This window comes from Schistocerca serialis, chromosome 4 (assembly GCF_023864345.2).
Source record: "Schistocerca serialis cubense isolate TAMUIC-IGC-003099 chromosome 4, iqSchSeri2.2, whole genome shotgun sequence".
Taxonomy (NCBI): domain Eukaryota; kingdom Metazoa; phylum Arthropoda; class Insecta; order Orthoptera; family Acrididae; genus Schistocerca; species Schistocerca serialis.
Genome location: NC_064641.1, coordinates 501,155,818 through 501,171,427, shown reverse-complemented (window position 1 = coordinate 501,171,427; position 15,610 = coordinate 501,155,818). Strand labels below are relative to the sequence as shown.

At 36.9% G+C, this 15,610-nt stretch overlaps 1 protein-coding gene across 1 annotated transcript in view; it reads left to right on the top strand.

The window, feature by feature from the left end:
• LOC126475228 (acyl-protein thioesterase 1) overlaps positions 1–15,287 on the top strand; it is a 163,144-nt gene extending 147,857 nt beyond the window's left edge. Inside the window, exons 6-7 of the mRNA XM_050102906.1 lie at positions 3,681–3,845; positions 12,881–15,287. Coding sequence (XP_049958863.1) covers positions 3,681–3,845; positions 12,881–12,931 — 216 coding nt within the window. The 3' untranslated portion in view covers positions 12,932–15,287. The remainder of the gene's footprint in view (positions 1–3,680; positions 3,846–12,880) is intronic.
• The last annotated feature ends 323 nt before the right edge of the window (positions 15,288–15,610 follow it).

Below are 15,610 nucleotides of genomic sequence, written 5' to 3'. Positions count from 1 at the left end.
GTTAGTAGTAGTTTATCCTGTAGTGAAGTAGAAGTGGATAGTTCCTGTGAATTATTATGGGTGGAGGTTACACTCAACAACTGAGCTAGGTTAATAATTGGCTCCTTTTACCGACCTCCTGACTCAGCAGCATTAGTGGCAGAACAACTGAGAGAAAATTTGGAATACATTTCACATAAATTTTCTCAGCATGTTATAGTCTTAGGTGGAGATTTCAATTTACCAGATGTAGACTGGGACACTCAGATGTTTAGGACGGGTGGTAGGGACAGAGCATCGAGTGACATTATACTGAGTGCACTATCCGAAAATTACCTCGAGCAATTAAACAGAGAACCGACTCGTGGCGATAACATCTTGGACCTACTGATAACAAACAGACCCGAACTTTTCGACTCTGTATGTGCAGAACAGGGAATCAGTGATCATAAGGCCGTTGCAGCATCCCTGAATATGGAAGTTAATACGAATATAAAAAAAGGGAGGAAGGTTTATCTGTTTAGCAAGAGACATAGAAGGCAGATTTCAGACTACCTAACAGATCAAAACGAAAATTTCTGTTCCGCCACTGACAATGTTGAGTCTTTATGGAAAAAGTTCAAGGCAATCGTAAAATGCGTTTTAGACAGGTACGTGCCGAGTAAAACTGTGAGGGACCAGAATAACCCACCGTGGTACAACAACAAAGTTAGGAAACTATTGTGAAAGCAAAGAGAGCTTCACTCCAAGTTTAAACGCAGCCAAAACCTCTCAGACAAACAGAAGCTAAACGATGTCAAAGTTAGCGTAAGGAGGGCTATGCGTGAAGCGTTCAGTGAATTCAAAAGTAAAATTTTATGTACTGAATTGACAGAAAATCCTAGGAAGTTCTGGTCTTATGTTAAATCAGTAAGTGGCTCGAAACAGCATATCCAGACACTCCGGGATGATGATGGCATTGAAACAGAGGATGACACGCATAAAGCTGAAATACTAAACACCTTTTTCCAAAGCTGTTTCACAGAGGAAGATCGCACTGCAGTTCCTTCTCTAAATCCTCGCACAAACGAAAAAATGGCTGACATTGAAATAAGTGTCCAAGGAATAGTAAAGCAACTGGAATCACTCAACAGAGGAAAGTCCACTGGACGTGACGGGATACCAATTCGATTCTACACAGAGTACGCGAAAGAACTTGCCCCCCTTCTAACAGCCGTGTACCGCAAGTCTCTAGAGGAACGGAAGGTTCCAAATGATTGGAAAAGAGCACAGGTAGTCCCAGTCTTCAAGAAGGGTCGTCGAGCAGATGCGCAAAACTATAGACCTATATCTCTGACGTCGATCTGTTGTAGAATTTTAGAACATGTTTTTTGCTCGAGTATCATGTCGTTTTTGGAAACGCAGAATCTACTATGTAGGAATCAACGTGGATTCCGGAAACAGCGATCGTGTGAGACCCAACTCGCTTTATTTGTTCATGAGACGCAGAAAATATTAGATACAGGCTCCCAGGTAGATGCTATTTTCCTTGACTTCCGGAAGGCGTTCGATACAGTTCCACACTGTCGCCTGATAAACAAAGTAAGAGCCTACGGAATATCAGACCAGCTGTGTGGGTGGATTGAAGAGTTTTTAGCAAACAGAACACAGCATGTTGTTCTCAATGGAGGGACGTCTACAGACGTTAAAGTAACCTCTGGCGTGCCACAGGGGAGTGTTATGGAACCATTGCTTTTCACAATATATATAAATGACCTAGTAGATAGTGTCAAAAGTTCCATGCAGCTTTTCGCGGATGATGCTGTAGTATACAGAGAAGTTGCAGCATTAGAAAATTGTAGCGAAATGCAGGAAGATCTGCAGCGGATAGGCACTTGGTGCAGGGAGTGGCAACTGACCCTTAACATAGACAAATGTAATGTATTGCGAATACATAGAAAGAAGGATCCTTTATTGTATGATTATATGATAGCGGAACAAACACTGGTAGCAGTTACTTCTGTAAAATATCTGGGAGTATGCGTGCGGAACGATTTGAAGTGGAATGGTCATATAAAATTAATTGTTGGTAAGGCGGGTACCAGGTTGAGATTCATTGGGAGAGTCCTTAGAAAATGGTAGTCCATCAACAAAGGAGGTGGCTTACAAAACACTCGTTCGACCTATACTTCAGTATTGCTCATCAGTGTGGGATCCATACCAGATCGGGTTGACGGAGGAGATAGAGAAGATCCAAAGAAGAGCGGCGCGTTTCGTCACAGGGTTATTTGGTAACCGTGATAGCATTACGGAGATGCTTAACAAACTCAAGTGGCAGACTCTGCAAGAGAGGCGCTCTGCATCGCGGTGTAGCTTGCTCGCCAGGTTTCGAGAGGGTGCATTTCTGGATGAGGTATCGAATATATTGCTTCCCCCTACTTATACCCCCCGAGGAGATCACGAATGTAAAATTAGAGAGATTAGAGCACGCACGGAGGCTTTCAGACAGTCGTTCTTCCCGCGAACCATACGCGACTGGAACAGGAAAGGGAGGTAATGACAGTGGCACATAAAGTGCCCTCCACCACACACCGTTGGGTGGCTTGCGGAGTATAAATGTAGATGTAGATGTAGATGTGTGGAATATGACAGATTGAGAAGTGACTCATGCGACTTGTCAGCCAACAATGCTTACAGAACTGCATGAACAGGTCGAGCAGGTGCAGAATAATATATCCCAGGACAGTATTCACCATTGTACAACTGACTGGATGCCAGAGTTGGCACCTGCATAGCTGCCAGTGGAGGCTATAACACGTACTAATATGGGTGTTTCAGCATGGGTCAATATCTGATGCCTCGGAACTGCTTACGCTGTTGATATGTAAATTTAATTGTTACATGTACTCTATATGCACTGTTGCAACAATAAATCTTGAGTGAATTAGAAACCCCTAAAAGGGTGAGTCAATTAGAGACCTCTAAAAGGGTGCACTTTTTCCAGTGTATTTTCAAATGTTGGTTAGAAATGTCTCTCCATAACAACTCTGCCTATACAATAGAGGAATTCTTAAGGAGAGATAATCAGTCATTTTCAAAGAAAAAATTGTAAATGGCCAGCTTGTAACCATGTAAATATTATTTTTATTTTTTTAGTTGTATGTAAATATCCTGTGTTTGTTCTGTTGACACATTCCACCTCGTAACGTTTGTCTTTAATTTGATCTATGGAGCAAGAAACTAACAAACTACTGTAAATATCTTGTTTATTAGGTGCTCTGCAACTTGTATTTAATAAAGGAACTCTTATTGTACACCATGAGTTACACCTCAGAAGTATTTGCCACTGATGATAGACTATATTTCTAAAGACTAGTGTGTTATGTAGATACTTTTGAAATGCAGCCCTTTGTGTACTACAAGACGTCTTCTATCATATTGTACTTTCTTGACAAAATTATTAATGTGTTATTCTGAACAGTATTTTTGTATTATTCTTTCTCAGTATTCTTTCATCCTGTACAATTTTTCTGTCAAGCACTGTATAGTGTATTGGTATCATTTAATAGAAATAAGCAATTTGTCAAAGATTGTTTGTTCTTTTATAGTATATTTTAAGTAATTTGTGGGAAAGATTAGGCATCCAATATACATTTTAATTTTCCATAAAACCACAGGAACAACTAATGAAAATATTTCTGTTTTTTAATGCTTTTACGCAGGCAGCTGTTGCGAACAAAGATATTCCTTATATACAATGCCATGGAGACTGTGATCCCATTGTACCTTATAAATGGGGGCAGATGACTGCTTCTCTCTTGAAACAATTCCTTAGACAAATTGAATTCAAGACATATCGAGGAATGATGCACTCATCGTCTGATGAGGTAACTGTCATTATTTATTATATGTATGAAAATATTTAATAGATATGTGAGAAATATATTACTGCCAATAATTAAACTAGAGAACTTAGTCAGTGATATGCAAAGGGTTAATGCGTGGGACAGTAATAGCTTTAATTTTTCAATAATTGTGAGTAAATGGACAGTGTTTGAGCATGGAAATAACCTATGTTGTGTAATTTATTTCTTGAGTTTTTGTTAGGCCACAAGAGATATATATTATGAAATGGTAATAAATAGATAAATGGTAGTCAGAATCCAATAATTTGCATTTTAAAACCTAATTTGGATATATTTAAGATAATTTCATTATGTGTGTGCACGTGCGCTTTCATGAGTGTGTGAAATTTTTTGGCAAGTGATCACCAGTGACCATTGCATGTTGTGACTCATTCCGTACCATCATTGATAATTCTCTCTCTCTCTCTCTCTCTCTTTCTCTCTCTCTCTCTCTCTCTCGTACACTCCCAAACAAGTGATATCTTATATAAATACGGAAAAGGAAGGAAGCTTAGGATTTCACATTGTGTAAGTGCTAAGGTCATTAAAGACCACCAACAAATTCAGATAGGGCAAATAGGGGGAAGGAAGTCAGCTGTTTTCTTTCCAAAGAAAGCAACTGGCACTCGCATTTCAGTGAAACCACAGGATACCTGAGTTTGGATCCCCAGTAAGGGGTTTGAGCCATACTGCTCATGAACCAGGGTCTAGTGCATTAACCACTGGGCTTGCTCTGTTTGATACTTTATGTGAAATACTTGTGATGGCATATTGGTGCAGTTTTAATAAATATTTTTAATCAAGTTGGCGTAACTCAACAAAGCCAAATGTGCATCTGGTTTTGCACGACGTAAGCTTGGTTATGTGTCAAAGTACAACAGAATTCAAGTGCAAAGGTTGCTCACTGCTCTTTTATAATTTATTGCTAATGGTGTTTCATCGAAGCTCACAATTTACAGAATTTTCCCCAGAACTGGTCGTGCACACTGGTTCAGAGTCAAGTGAAAGAATTGAACCAGAGACTTCTAAGGTTCTGTGACAAGCTAGGCTGCTACTTTCTGGAAATGTGCCATTGTGTTACAAAGTGGAAGGTCCCCTTAAGTGGGTCAGATGTGCAATACACATCAGAGGCTGCTAGTGATGTAGCTGGCTCTTTGTGGAGTGCACATGAGGTTTTTTTTAGATCAGTTAATCCTCCATCCAGCCCAGATAATAATAGCTGCAGGGGAACCACAAGTGTCAGTAAAGGATCTAAAGGAATACCATCTACAGATAAGAGTATTAAAATGCTAGTGACAAACCACCAAAGCATTGACAACAAAGTGCCAGAGTTTGAACCTCGTGTAACAAGCAGTGGAGCTCACATATCACAAGGCACAGAAAGCTAAATAAAACCAAAAATTTATAGGATGAGAGTTTCCGGGAAAATTTAAGAATATATTGAAATGATAGGCTAATGATAAATGGAAGTGTGTATTTGTCACAGTTGATAAACTCAGATCCAGTGGGATAGAAATTCAAACTGAATGTGAAATTGTCAGGAAAAGACCCAGTATTGTGGATTGGCATAAACTATTCTTCTGTTGACCATCAAATTCACCTCCAGATGTAAGCAAACACTTAAGGGAATTAACTTAAGTTCGTTAGTACGAATTTCTCCTATCGTACTGTCATCGCTGGAAGAGACTTCAATCATCCAGCAATCAAATGGAAAGATTACAGTTTTATAAGGGGGGGGGGGGGGGGGGCTTGATGAGATATTCTGTGAAACAGTAATAAATGCATTTTTTGATAACCACATGGAACAGATTGTTTGGAAGCCCACTCATGATGGAAATACTTTAAACCAAATAGCAACATATAGACTGGCGTCTTTGAAGATGTCCACATAGAAACTGTTATTAGTGACTGTAAGCAGTTGTAGAAACAATGCTTACCAAAGTACAAAGGGCAACTGAAACAGGCAGGATGATTTGTGTGTTCAGTGGACAAGATAGAGAGATAGTAACAGCATATCTCGTAAGAAACTTGTGAAAGTATTTAGCTCTGGAGAAGAGCATTTAGAAGAACTGTGGACCATGTTCAGAAAAATAGGTGACCAGGCACTTCATAGATACGTACCTGGGAGAATAGTTCATGATGGGAAGAATTTTCCACGGTACACAATCACTGTAAGGGAACAGACTACTGCATAGTAGGTGTAAAACAGAGTGTAAGGGAGATGCTGAGTAAAACACATTGGGCAGTGCATGAAGCCTTAAATCTCTACCACCGCAGAATATTATCGAAAGATCTCTCACAAAACTCAAAGAAATTCTGATTGTGTATAAAGGTACCAAAGTTTGTATCCAGATACTCATGGAGGAGATGGGGCAGAACTTAGGGGTAGCAAAACAAAAGCAGAACCAGTGAACTGTTTTCAAATATTCCATTATGAATGAAAATTCAAGAGTAGTCCCAATTTACTATCTGCACCTCTGCAGAGATGAGTGACACAGATAAAAACGTCAGTGGTGTTGAGAAACAGCTGATACCGCAAAAATTAAATAGTCCCAGGGCCCATTGGATTCCTTGGTAGATTTTGTGCCAAGATTGTGGCTGTGTAAGCGACTCTTTTAACCATAATCTGTCATAGATCTCTTGAACAAAAGACTGTGCTTCATAGGTGGAAGGAAGCACAGGCCACAGTCATATACAAGAAGGGTAGAAGAAATGGTAAATAAAACTGTTGTCTAATATCCATGACATCCAATTGTTTTAGAATCCTGGAATATATTCTGAGCCCAAATATAATGAGTTGCATCAAATGAAATTGACCTCCTCCATGTCAACCACCAAGTATTTTGAAAACATTGATAGTGTGAAACCCAACTTGCAGTATTCTCACGTGATCTCCTGAAAGCTATGGATGAAGGCAGTTGGGTAGGTGCAGTATTTCTTGATTTCCAAAAAGCATTAAACTCAGTACAACACCTATGCTTATCATAGAAGGTACGATCATATAGCTGGATCGAGGATTTCTTTGTATGGAGGATGCACAGCATGTTACCTTAGATGTAGAGTCATTGACAGTTGTAGAAGTAACTTTCTGGCTTACAAATTACTCATGCGACCCATCCTAGAATATTAGTCCCAGCAGGATGAAAGGGGATAGTGTACACATACAGAGGAGGATAGCACAGGTTTGTTTGACCTGTGGGAGAGTGTCACAAAGATGCTGAAGAAACTAAACTGGCAGACACCTGAAGGTAGAAACAGACTGTCCTGCAAAGCGTACTCACAGAGGTTGAAAAACCACCTTTAAATGATAAATGTAGGAGTACACTACAACCTTCTATGTATTGTTCCTGTAGGGATCATGAGGATAAAGTTAGTTTAATTACAGTGTGCATGGAGGCATTTGAACAGTAATTCTTCCCACACTCCATGTGTTTATGGAATGGGAAGAAGCTGTAATAGCGGGTACAGTGGGAAGTACCCTCTGCCATGCACTTCAAAGTAATTTGTAGAGTATGAATATAGATATGGATATATACTGTGGTTGAAACTGTACTAGTGGCAACTTTGAAATGAATGTACCTATTTTGTGCAAGTTTTAAACAAAGTTGTACTGTCCTCCAGAGTAGTCGCTAGCATTGTGTATAACCTACTGCCAGCAATATGGAAGTCGTAGGATACCTTTAACAGCACTACTAGTGTTAATTGTGTGAGTCGAGCAGTCTATTGCGTGATGAATCTCTGTAACATTTCTGGAAAAAATGCCATAAAGTGCTTTCTTAAGTTAAAGGATCAATTTGAAGTCTAGCAATAAAGTCCAGGGAGTGTGTTATGGGTTGAACAGCATTTTTCGGTTTCATTGATCAAACAAATCAACCACAACTTGCACCAGGTGCACCCCAAATACTGCAAAGTGTTGGGTGGGTGCTGCACAAAGTGTTGCTGTTTCTTTCTCTTGGCTGTTCAATTTTAGAACACACCCTACAGCCAGCTTAGAGAAAAATGTGGAAACACTTTCTGCAGGATCTGCCCGTCATTTTGCAGGTTCCATGTAACCTCAGCTTGATTCTGAAATTGAAGGAAGTACTTCATGGCATTCATTTCAGAACTGGTACAGAGTTTCGTCAGACAACAGTCTGCTACACTCATACTATCAACACAACTGGCACTGCAAAGGGTATCTTACAACTTCCCCAAATTGCTGGCAACAGGTTATATCTTGTATAAGTTGTAAATGAATAGTTGCTACTTTTACAGTTCCAACTCCCATAGAAAGCTAGAACAGAAAATGCATTCAGACATACTTGAATGCTTACTGGTAATCTTTTATGTAAATTGATAAATAAAAGAGAAGTAGCTGATGGAAAAGGTGACTATATGTATATAAGGTACTGGAGAAGTATAAAATGACTGTATAAAATATAGACTGAGTACATTACATACAGTGAGAAGAATTAGAGTATTTTGAGAGAGGTAGGAAAAAATTATTAGAAGCGCTTAATGTAAGTATTCTGTGCTGATCAGCATAAATGTGTGCTAAGGCATCAGTTTCTCTGTCGTAAACCAAACAGCAAAATAACAACTCTGCGTAACCTAAACTAGATAGGCTAATACTTATAAAGTTTGAAGTTGGAAAAAAAAATGCTAGAGCCATTCCATTTTAACAGGTGCAGAATAGAGGAGTAGCCAGAATTGTTAGCGATAAATACGAGGGTGATTTGATAAGTCTGGTAAATTTCCATGAAAGAATGCAACATTTTTGTTGTGTCCTTATGGTTGGTAAACGTCATTATTCCAAGGATCGTATAAAGAATTTCAATAATGTACAGCACACAGCTCATTGTTGACAGCCATCTAAATTGGTCAATGTATTGACTGCCATTGAAAATGGAGAAAACAGTGTTTCATGCTGTTATTAAACATTTTCATTTGAAGGGTTGAACTGCTGCACAAATCAAAACAAAATTGGATGAATTTCACGTGGACTCTGCACCATCATTGAAGGCTATTTACTTTTAGAATAATAAATTGAAACATGGTTGGACAAGCACCGAAGATGAAGTCGTCCAATTAAGGTCACCACAAAGGAAACCCTAGACAAAAATCGATGATACAGTAATACAAGATTGCCAAATAAAAGTTCTTGAGATGATTGAGACTGTTGACTGAGTGAGTGCATAATATCCTGCAAAGAGAATTTGGTGTGAAGAAGCTGTGTTTGGGGTGGGTGCCATGATTGCTCACAGTTGACGAAAAGTTCATCCAGCACAATGTCTGGCAATGTTTAATCACAATGTGCAAGACTTTTTGTGCCTAATTGTGACTGTTGATGAAACCTTTTTTTTTAAAAAAAAAGAGAGAGAGAGAGAGAAAAAGAAAGGCAGCTGAAAGTGCACTGAAGAAGGTGAAGGCCAGTATTTTTTTGAATTCCCAAGGAATAATTGTCATTGATATCATGAAAAGAGGCAGAACCATTACTGGACCTTATTATGCTTTAGAGTTGGAGTGTTACAAATTTGCATTGGGTGAAAAATGACCGAGGTTGGCACACAAAAAGTGCTCTTTCACTGGGATAATGCACCATCCCACACATCATCAATAACACTGGTGAAAGTGCATGAATTGGGCTTAGGATTTGTTTCTCATTCACTGTATTCACCACAATTAGCCCGAAGTGACTTCTTCCCATTTCCTAATTTAAAAATTTGGTACACTGAGAAGACACTTTCATCAAATGAGGAAGTGATAGTTGCAGTCAATGAGTATTTTGCATAATTTAACAAAAGCTGTTTTTCCAGTGGTATGAAAAAGCTGGAGGATCATTGGGGTATATCCCTCAAGGGAGAATATGTCGAAGTAAGTTGAGCTGTTTACAAAACAAACATTTTTTTCATTGTTTTTTTTTCTCACTCTCTTATCAAAGCACCCTTGTACAGTTGACAAAGTGGATATTCTCAACCAAATAAAGCATTGAAATTTAAATGACAGCTGATTTCTGGTGATGAAGTATACATTTGCACATTACATTTTGTATCAGAGTGAGCAAAGTGTTGGTTTTTGTGTCTTCTCCTTTGTTTTCAATATATATTTTGTAAGAGAAATATTTTAATCTTCTCCAACAGCTGATGTCATGCTTACCAAAACTTAGGGAACTTAATCCATATCTTGTAAATGTTTTTTTCATCATAACAGTACAGCAGAGCTTTCCTTTCGGGGCATCATACACATCTTACGCCTTTATCGTCATTACATTGAAGGAAAAGCTCATGTTACAACAGTATGTGATATTAATAGATGTCGTTGACATCAGATTAGATTAGATTAATACTTGTTCCATAGATCATGAATACGACACTTCGTAATGATGTGGAACGTGTCAGGTTAATAAAAGATGTCTGTACAAGATATTACATTACACAAAATATTGCATGATGCTAATGTTTAAGTTTTTCCCCCCTTAATTTATATCTAAAAATTCAGCCAATGAGTAGGAGGAGTTGTCATCTAGAAATTCTTTTAATTTATTTTTAAATGTTAGTTGGCTATCTGTCAGGCTTTTGATGCTGTTTGGTAGGTGACCAAAGGCTTTTGTGGCAGCATAATTTACCCCTTTCTGTGCCAAAGTCAGATTTAACCCTGCATAGTGAAGATCATCCTTTCTCCTGGTGTTATAGCTATGCACACTGCTGTTACTTTTGAACTGGGTTGGATTATTAACAACAAATTTCATAAGTGAATATATATATACTGTGAGGTTACTGTGAGGATCCCTAGATCCTTAAATAGATGTCTGCAGGATGACCGTGGGTGGGCTCCAGCAATTATTTTAATTACACGTTTTTGAGCAATGAATACTTTTCTACTCAATGATGAATTACCCCAGAATATGATGCAATACAAAAGCAGTGAATGAAAGTAGGCATAGTAAGCTAATTTACTGAGATTCTTATCACCAAAATTTGCAATAACCCTAATAGCATACGTAGCTGAACTCAGACGTTTCAGCAGACCATCAATGTGTTGCTTCCAGGTTAGCCTCTCATCAATGGACACACTTAAAAATTTTGAGAATTCTACCTTAGCTACAGACTTCTGTTCAAAGTCTATGTTTATTACTGGAGTTGTGTCATTTACTGTACGGAATTGTATATACCGTGTTTTATCAAAATTTAAAGAGTGTCCGTTTGCTGAAACCACTTAATAATTTTGTGAAAAAACATGATTTACCATTACATCACTTAGTTCTTGATTTTGGATGTTATTACTATACTTGTATCATCAGCAAACAGAACTAACTTTGCATCTTCATCAATGTGGAATGGTAAGTCATTAATGTATATCAAGAACAGTAAAGGACCTAAGACCGAACCCTGTGGGACCCCGTACTTGATAGCCCCCCAGTTTGAGGAATCAGCTGTTGTTTTAACATTACATGTTATCGATGCAGCAGAGACAACTCTACAATCAAGTTTCGACATTCGCCTGCTTTACTTCTTCGTTGATAGTCCTCAGTGTCGATGTACTCCGTTGTTATACTGGCTGAAAAATGTGGGGTAGAAGTTCAACGCTGGCTACTGTAAATAATGTAGCCGAAAATTGCACAGTTGCATTTCACAGTTCTTTATTTTCACTGTTCACAACCTCCCAATATTACACAGTTAATATGGTCAGTTCACTATTGGTTAACTTTTGATAAGGCTCATTAATAGTTTGCAGCCAAATGTCAGCATACTGCTACAATAGTTTACCATTTAACATCCATGAGCAGTAAAAGCCTAACCACAGAGTTCTTGCAGAATAATACAGTAAGTGTGGCACTATTGAACAGACACTGTCATTTTAACACACGACCTCTTTGTGTTACACTTATTTCACAATTCAGTTGATGTAGTGTTGTTGACATAACCAATACAGGTTTCTCGTCTGAAAATCGGCCATGGACTTACTGACTCGGGACCAAAAATTGGCCCTTTATATATCCTCACAATAATAGGTACTGAAACTATACTTTGTTCAATGTTAAATTTACAGAAATTACAATTAAAATATAACTCATTCAGTTAACTGGATATATAGAAAAATTCCTTTTTTTTAACAGTTTCTTGTGCTACAAGGGTTAACCTATGCAAACAATACTTTCGACAAACCTGGTAATTATTTTGGAATTAATTAAGGGCTGGCTTTGCTAACCTGTTTTCGAATAGAGCCAAATAAATACTTTAAGACTGATAGTAGTTCTTCTTCTAAATATTTATAATTAGTACAGAATTTATATTTGTTTATAAGTCAACAACAGCATTTAAGTCACGAAACACTTGCTGATTTCACCCTATAACAAAAGATGTTAACTAGGAACGGTCAAAATAAATTAGGAAATTGATTAGATACACAAAACTAAGTATACAATTAGATCTGCTGCTATATTCTTTATGACTGAGGGCCAGCTTTTCTCTTTCATGAAAATGTAGATTATACTCATGTATGTTAATAGTAATAAGTCAAAAATGAATTTAAGGAGGCAGGTGGCAAAACAAGAGAGGAAGTAAAGAGATCCCAGCTTGCTTCATCACAAAGCGATGAGAATCGCGATCTCACAACATACAATAATTGTGCAGATACTGCCATTGAAACATCACAAGCCACATAGAAATAAATCTTAAATTTTATTGTCTTGGCAAATTGACAATTCCTTTACTTAGACTGTGATTTATAGCTCAGTATTTACAACTGTACTTGATCAACACCGGATTCCTATCATCTCCTTTCTCTTTTCTCAACTGTAAAGACAGTGGTGAGGCCATGCAGACGAAGTACAGTTTATCACGCCAAGTAATAGTGTATTGTTGTCATCTCTATAGCTTCATAGGTAATTTTATTTCCAGACATAGTGCTAAGCTAGTATAATTTGCACTCATACATGAGCATGATGTAAATGGGAGGGTGTTCATGTAGTTGATATTTGTAGTTTCTGAAACTTGTTGCTTCAGAAAAAACAATCTAATGTCATTTCTTCCTTACAGGAAATATTGGACTTGAAAGCTTTCCTGGAGAAAGTAATTCCACCACAGTGAAGATTCCATTAAAAACAAATTACTCTAGATGAATTTTTTCAGAAGCTGCAGCTAGAGACAACTATGTAGTATTAAATTTCACATTTCACACAGCAGGCGAGGGAAATACTATGGAATGGATTTTAATGTAACTCTGAAGAACTGAGTAAACTCAAGCCTTATAACTTCTCCTGCAACATAGTTTTTGCAAAAATGACACTGAACATAAGACATCCGTACCAGTTTTAAGACAAATGAATCTTTAGGCTACATATTCTACAGTCAGTTTTATTGCTGAAAATATATGTAAGTAGAACTATCTTGCAATGCAAATTCTTTTACAGTGATGATTTTGTATAATTTCACAGTTTTTATATCTGAGTATTTTTGGAAATGCCTGTGACTAAAAAGAAAAACAAAATATATTTGTTGTAGAGTTATTAAAAAAAAGAAGAATTTCTATGAAGAATTTAAGACAGCAGTGTACATACAGCAGGTAAATAGCATTGCATTACTTCATTGAGGCATGAATCATTTTTAATACATTCTTTGGGGATGAGTAGTTTAGAGACATTAAAATTTTCTGATATTTTGGATAAAAATGGACATTAGTATGAACTAGCAGAAACCTAAAAATAAAAATGTATGATGCTATACATTGATAGATATTTAACAAGCATTTCAAATTGCGTGAACTTCTTAAATATGTGCCTCTGAAATTTAAAGTAATGCCTGTTTTTACCACAATATAACTTATTATTGTTTAGTACAAATACACCATGAATTGCAACATTGTAATCATGGAACTTAATTGCATTGGAACTTTGTATCAGATCTGTAAATTAATTGTTGAATTAATTAGTTTTTAACATCAAATGTAGATAATATAGTTCGTGCACCATTTCCTATCTCCCCCTCTCATTTTGCCCCATTTGTCATATTATGGACATGTGCTGTAATAAAAAGGTTGTAGAAAGCAACTTAATTGTCTTCCTATTACTGTTACATTAATTTTAGTTGTTCTTTGATGTAATTATAAAGGTAGCCCATAAAACATTAAAACAATTAAGTGAAGACATGTCAGGCAGTAATTTCATAGGGGTTTTGAGAGTTTGCTTTCACACTGCTAAGAGCACCTGTACCTGCTCACATTAACATTCTGCCATTACAGCACACTATATAATGATGCACAGTTGTTATTTTATCCATTCACTGTTTTGAATTTAAGAAAATCAGAAATAAAGTGTGTTCTGATCATTGAAACAATGCTGCCTTACTTATTAGTGTCACTTCCTGATGCCAATATGTTGAACTGTGCACCCGTCTATCACTGACTTGGTATGTTATGTGTGTCATATGCTCAGAGATAGGAGTGTGTTTCTGGTTATTGGAATAAAGCTGCACAATCTAGTCACAATTATTTTTCCTTTTAATGAAGCATTCCTTGGTATTTTTACATTTGTGCACAGACCACTATCACAAAACCAAATATAAACAAGAAAGCTAGAGTAAACATACTGGCTGTGTACTTTATGCTAGTATGCCTGTGTAAGCAACTTCTGCTTATTTACAATATATATTTGTCAAAGTAATATTGTAATATTAGTTCAGGAACACTACAAAATTAAGCACTAAACAATATTTATTTATTTACTTTCCTGGCACTTCAGGGTGATTAGATATTGCTTTTTGTAAAGAATCAGTAGACCCATTTGACTGAACCTTGAGTCTTTTTACATATTCCTGTATTACGGTCAAATGTACCTGCCTTTACAGCCTATAATCGACCTGCAGTATTAAGGACTTACATTATAATTATTTACATAAATCTAATTAGCTGAGTAAGTTGGTAGTCAACAAGCACATTTAGTAAATTTATTCATTGTTTGTCAGTAGGTGTATGTTTCTGTGGACATAATTACCACGGCAGGGTTGTAAGTGCTGGCGTAATTGTCATTAATTGCATTTTTTGTATAGCATGAATTTATTAGTGCCACTTGTTTCATGAGAAACTTCATTCAACAAACTACTTCATGTAAATTTATCCATTTTTGTAAGATTTTGTGGCTTTCATATGTTACAAAATTATTTGTTAATAAAATTCGTGTTTGTGTATCAACATTTGTGTTCAGCAGAATTTTAACATCTGCCTTGTAAGTAAAAAAACAAAAAAATGTTGCTGTGATCTGTACTATATGTTTACATTATTGTTCTTAAAATTTTGTTCCAAAGTTGTTCTAGTATTACAAATTAAAAGATTTTGTCAGTAATGTTAGTACATTGTTATATGTAACTGACTTGTTAACTGAGAGGTGTGCCAGAGCAGGAGAGAAAATGTAAAGGAGCAATAAATAAATAAATATGTAATTTTTATAGACTTGTAAGAACACTACTGTAAATATGTTATGTATTTTTTGGAGTGCTATTCATTATCCCTAACACCCATTAAGCTCTTTTCAGAACTCAGTGAGGAAAAGCACAGCTGTGGTTGAGTAGCAGGTTGATAGTTTCAACAAGAGGTCAATATTGACTGAAAGAAAAAAATTTTTTCAGGCACTTGAAAGCATTTGATAAGGCTGGTGTTTGGCAAAGACGGAACAGGAAATTGGTTTGTGAAAAACATTGTGGTAAAGGCACTTGATGATAGTAAAGATGAATAGTTAAGTAGTATACAGTGTAGGACTTCCTTCTACAAGATAA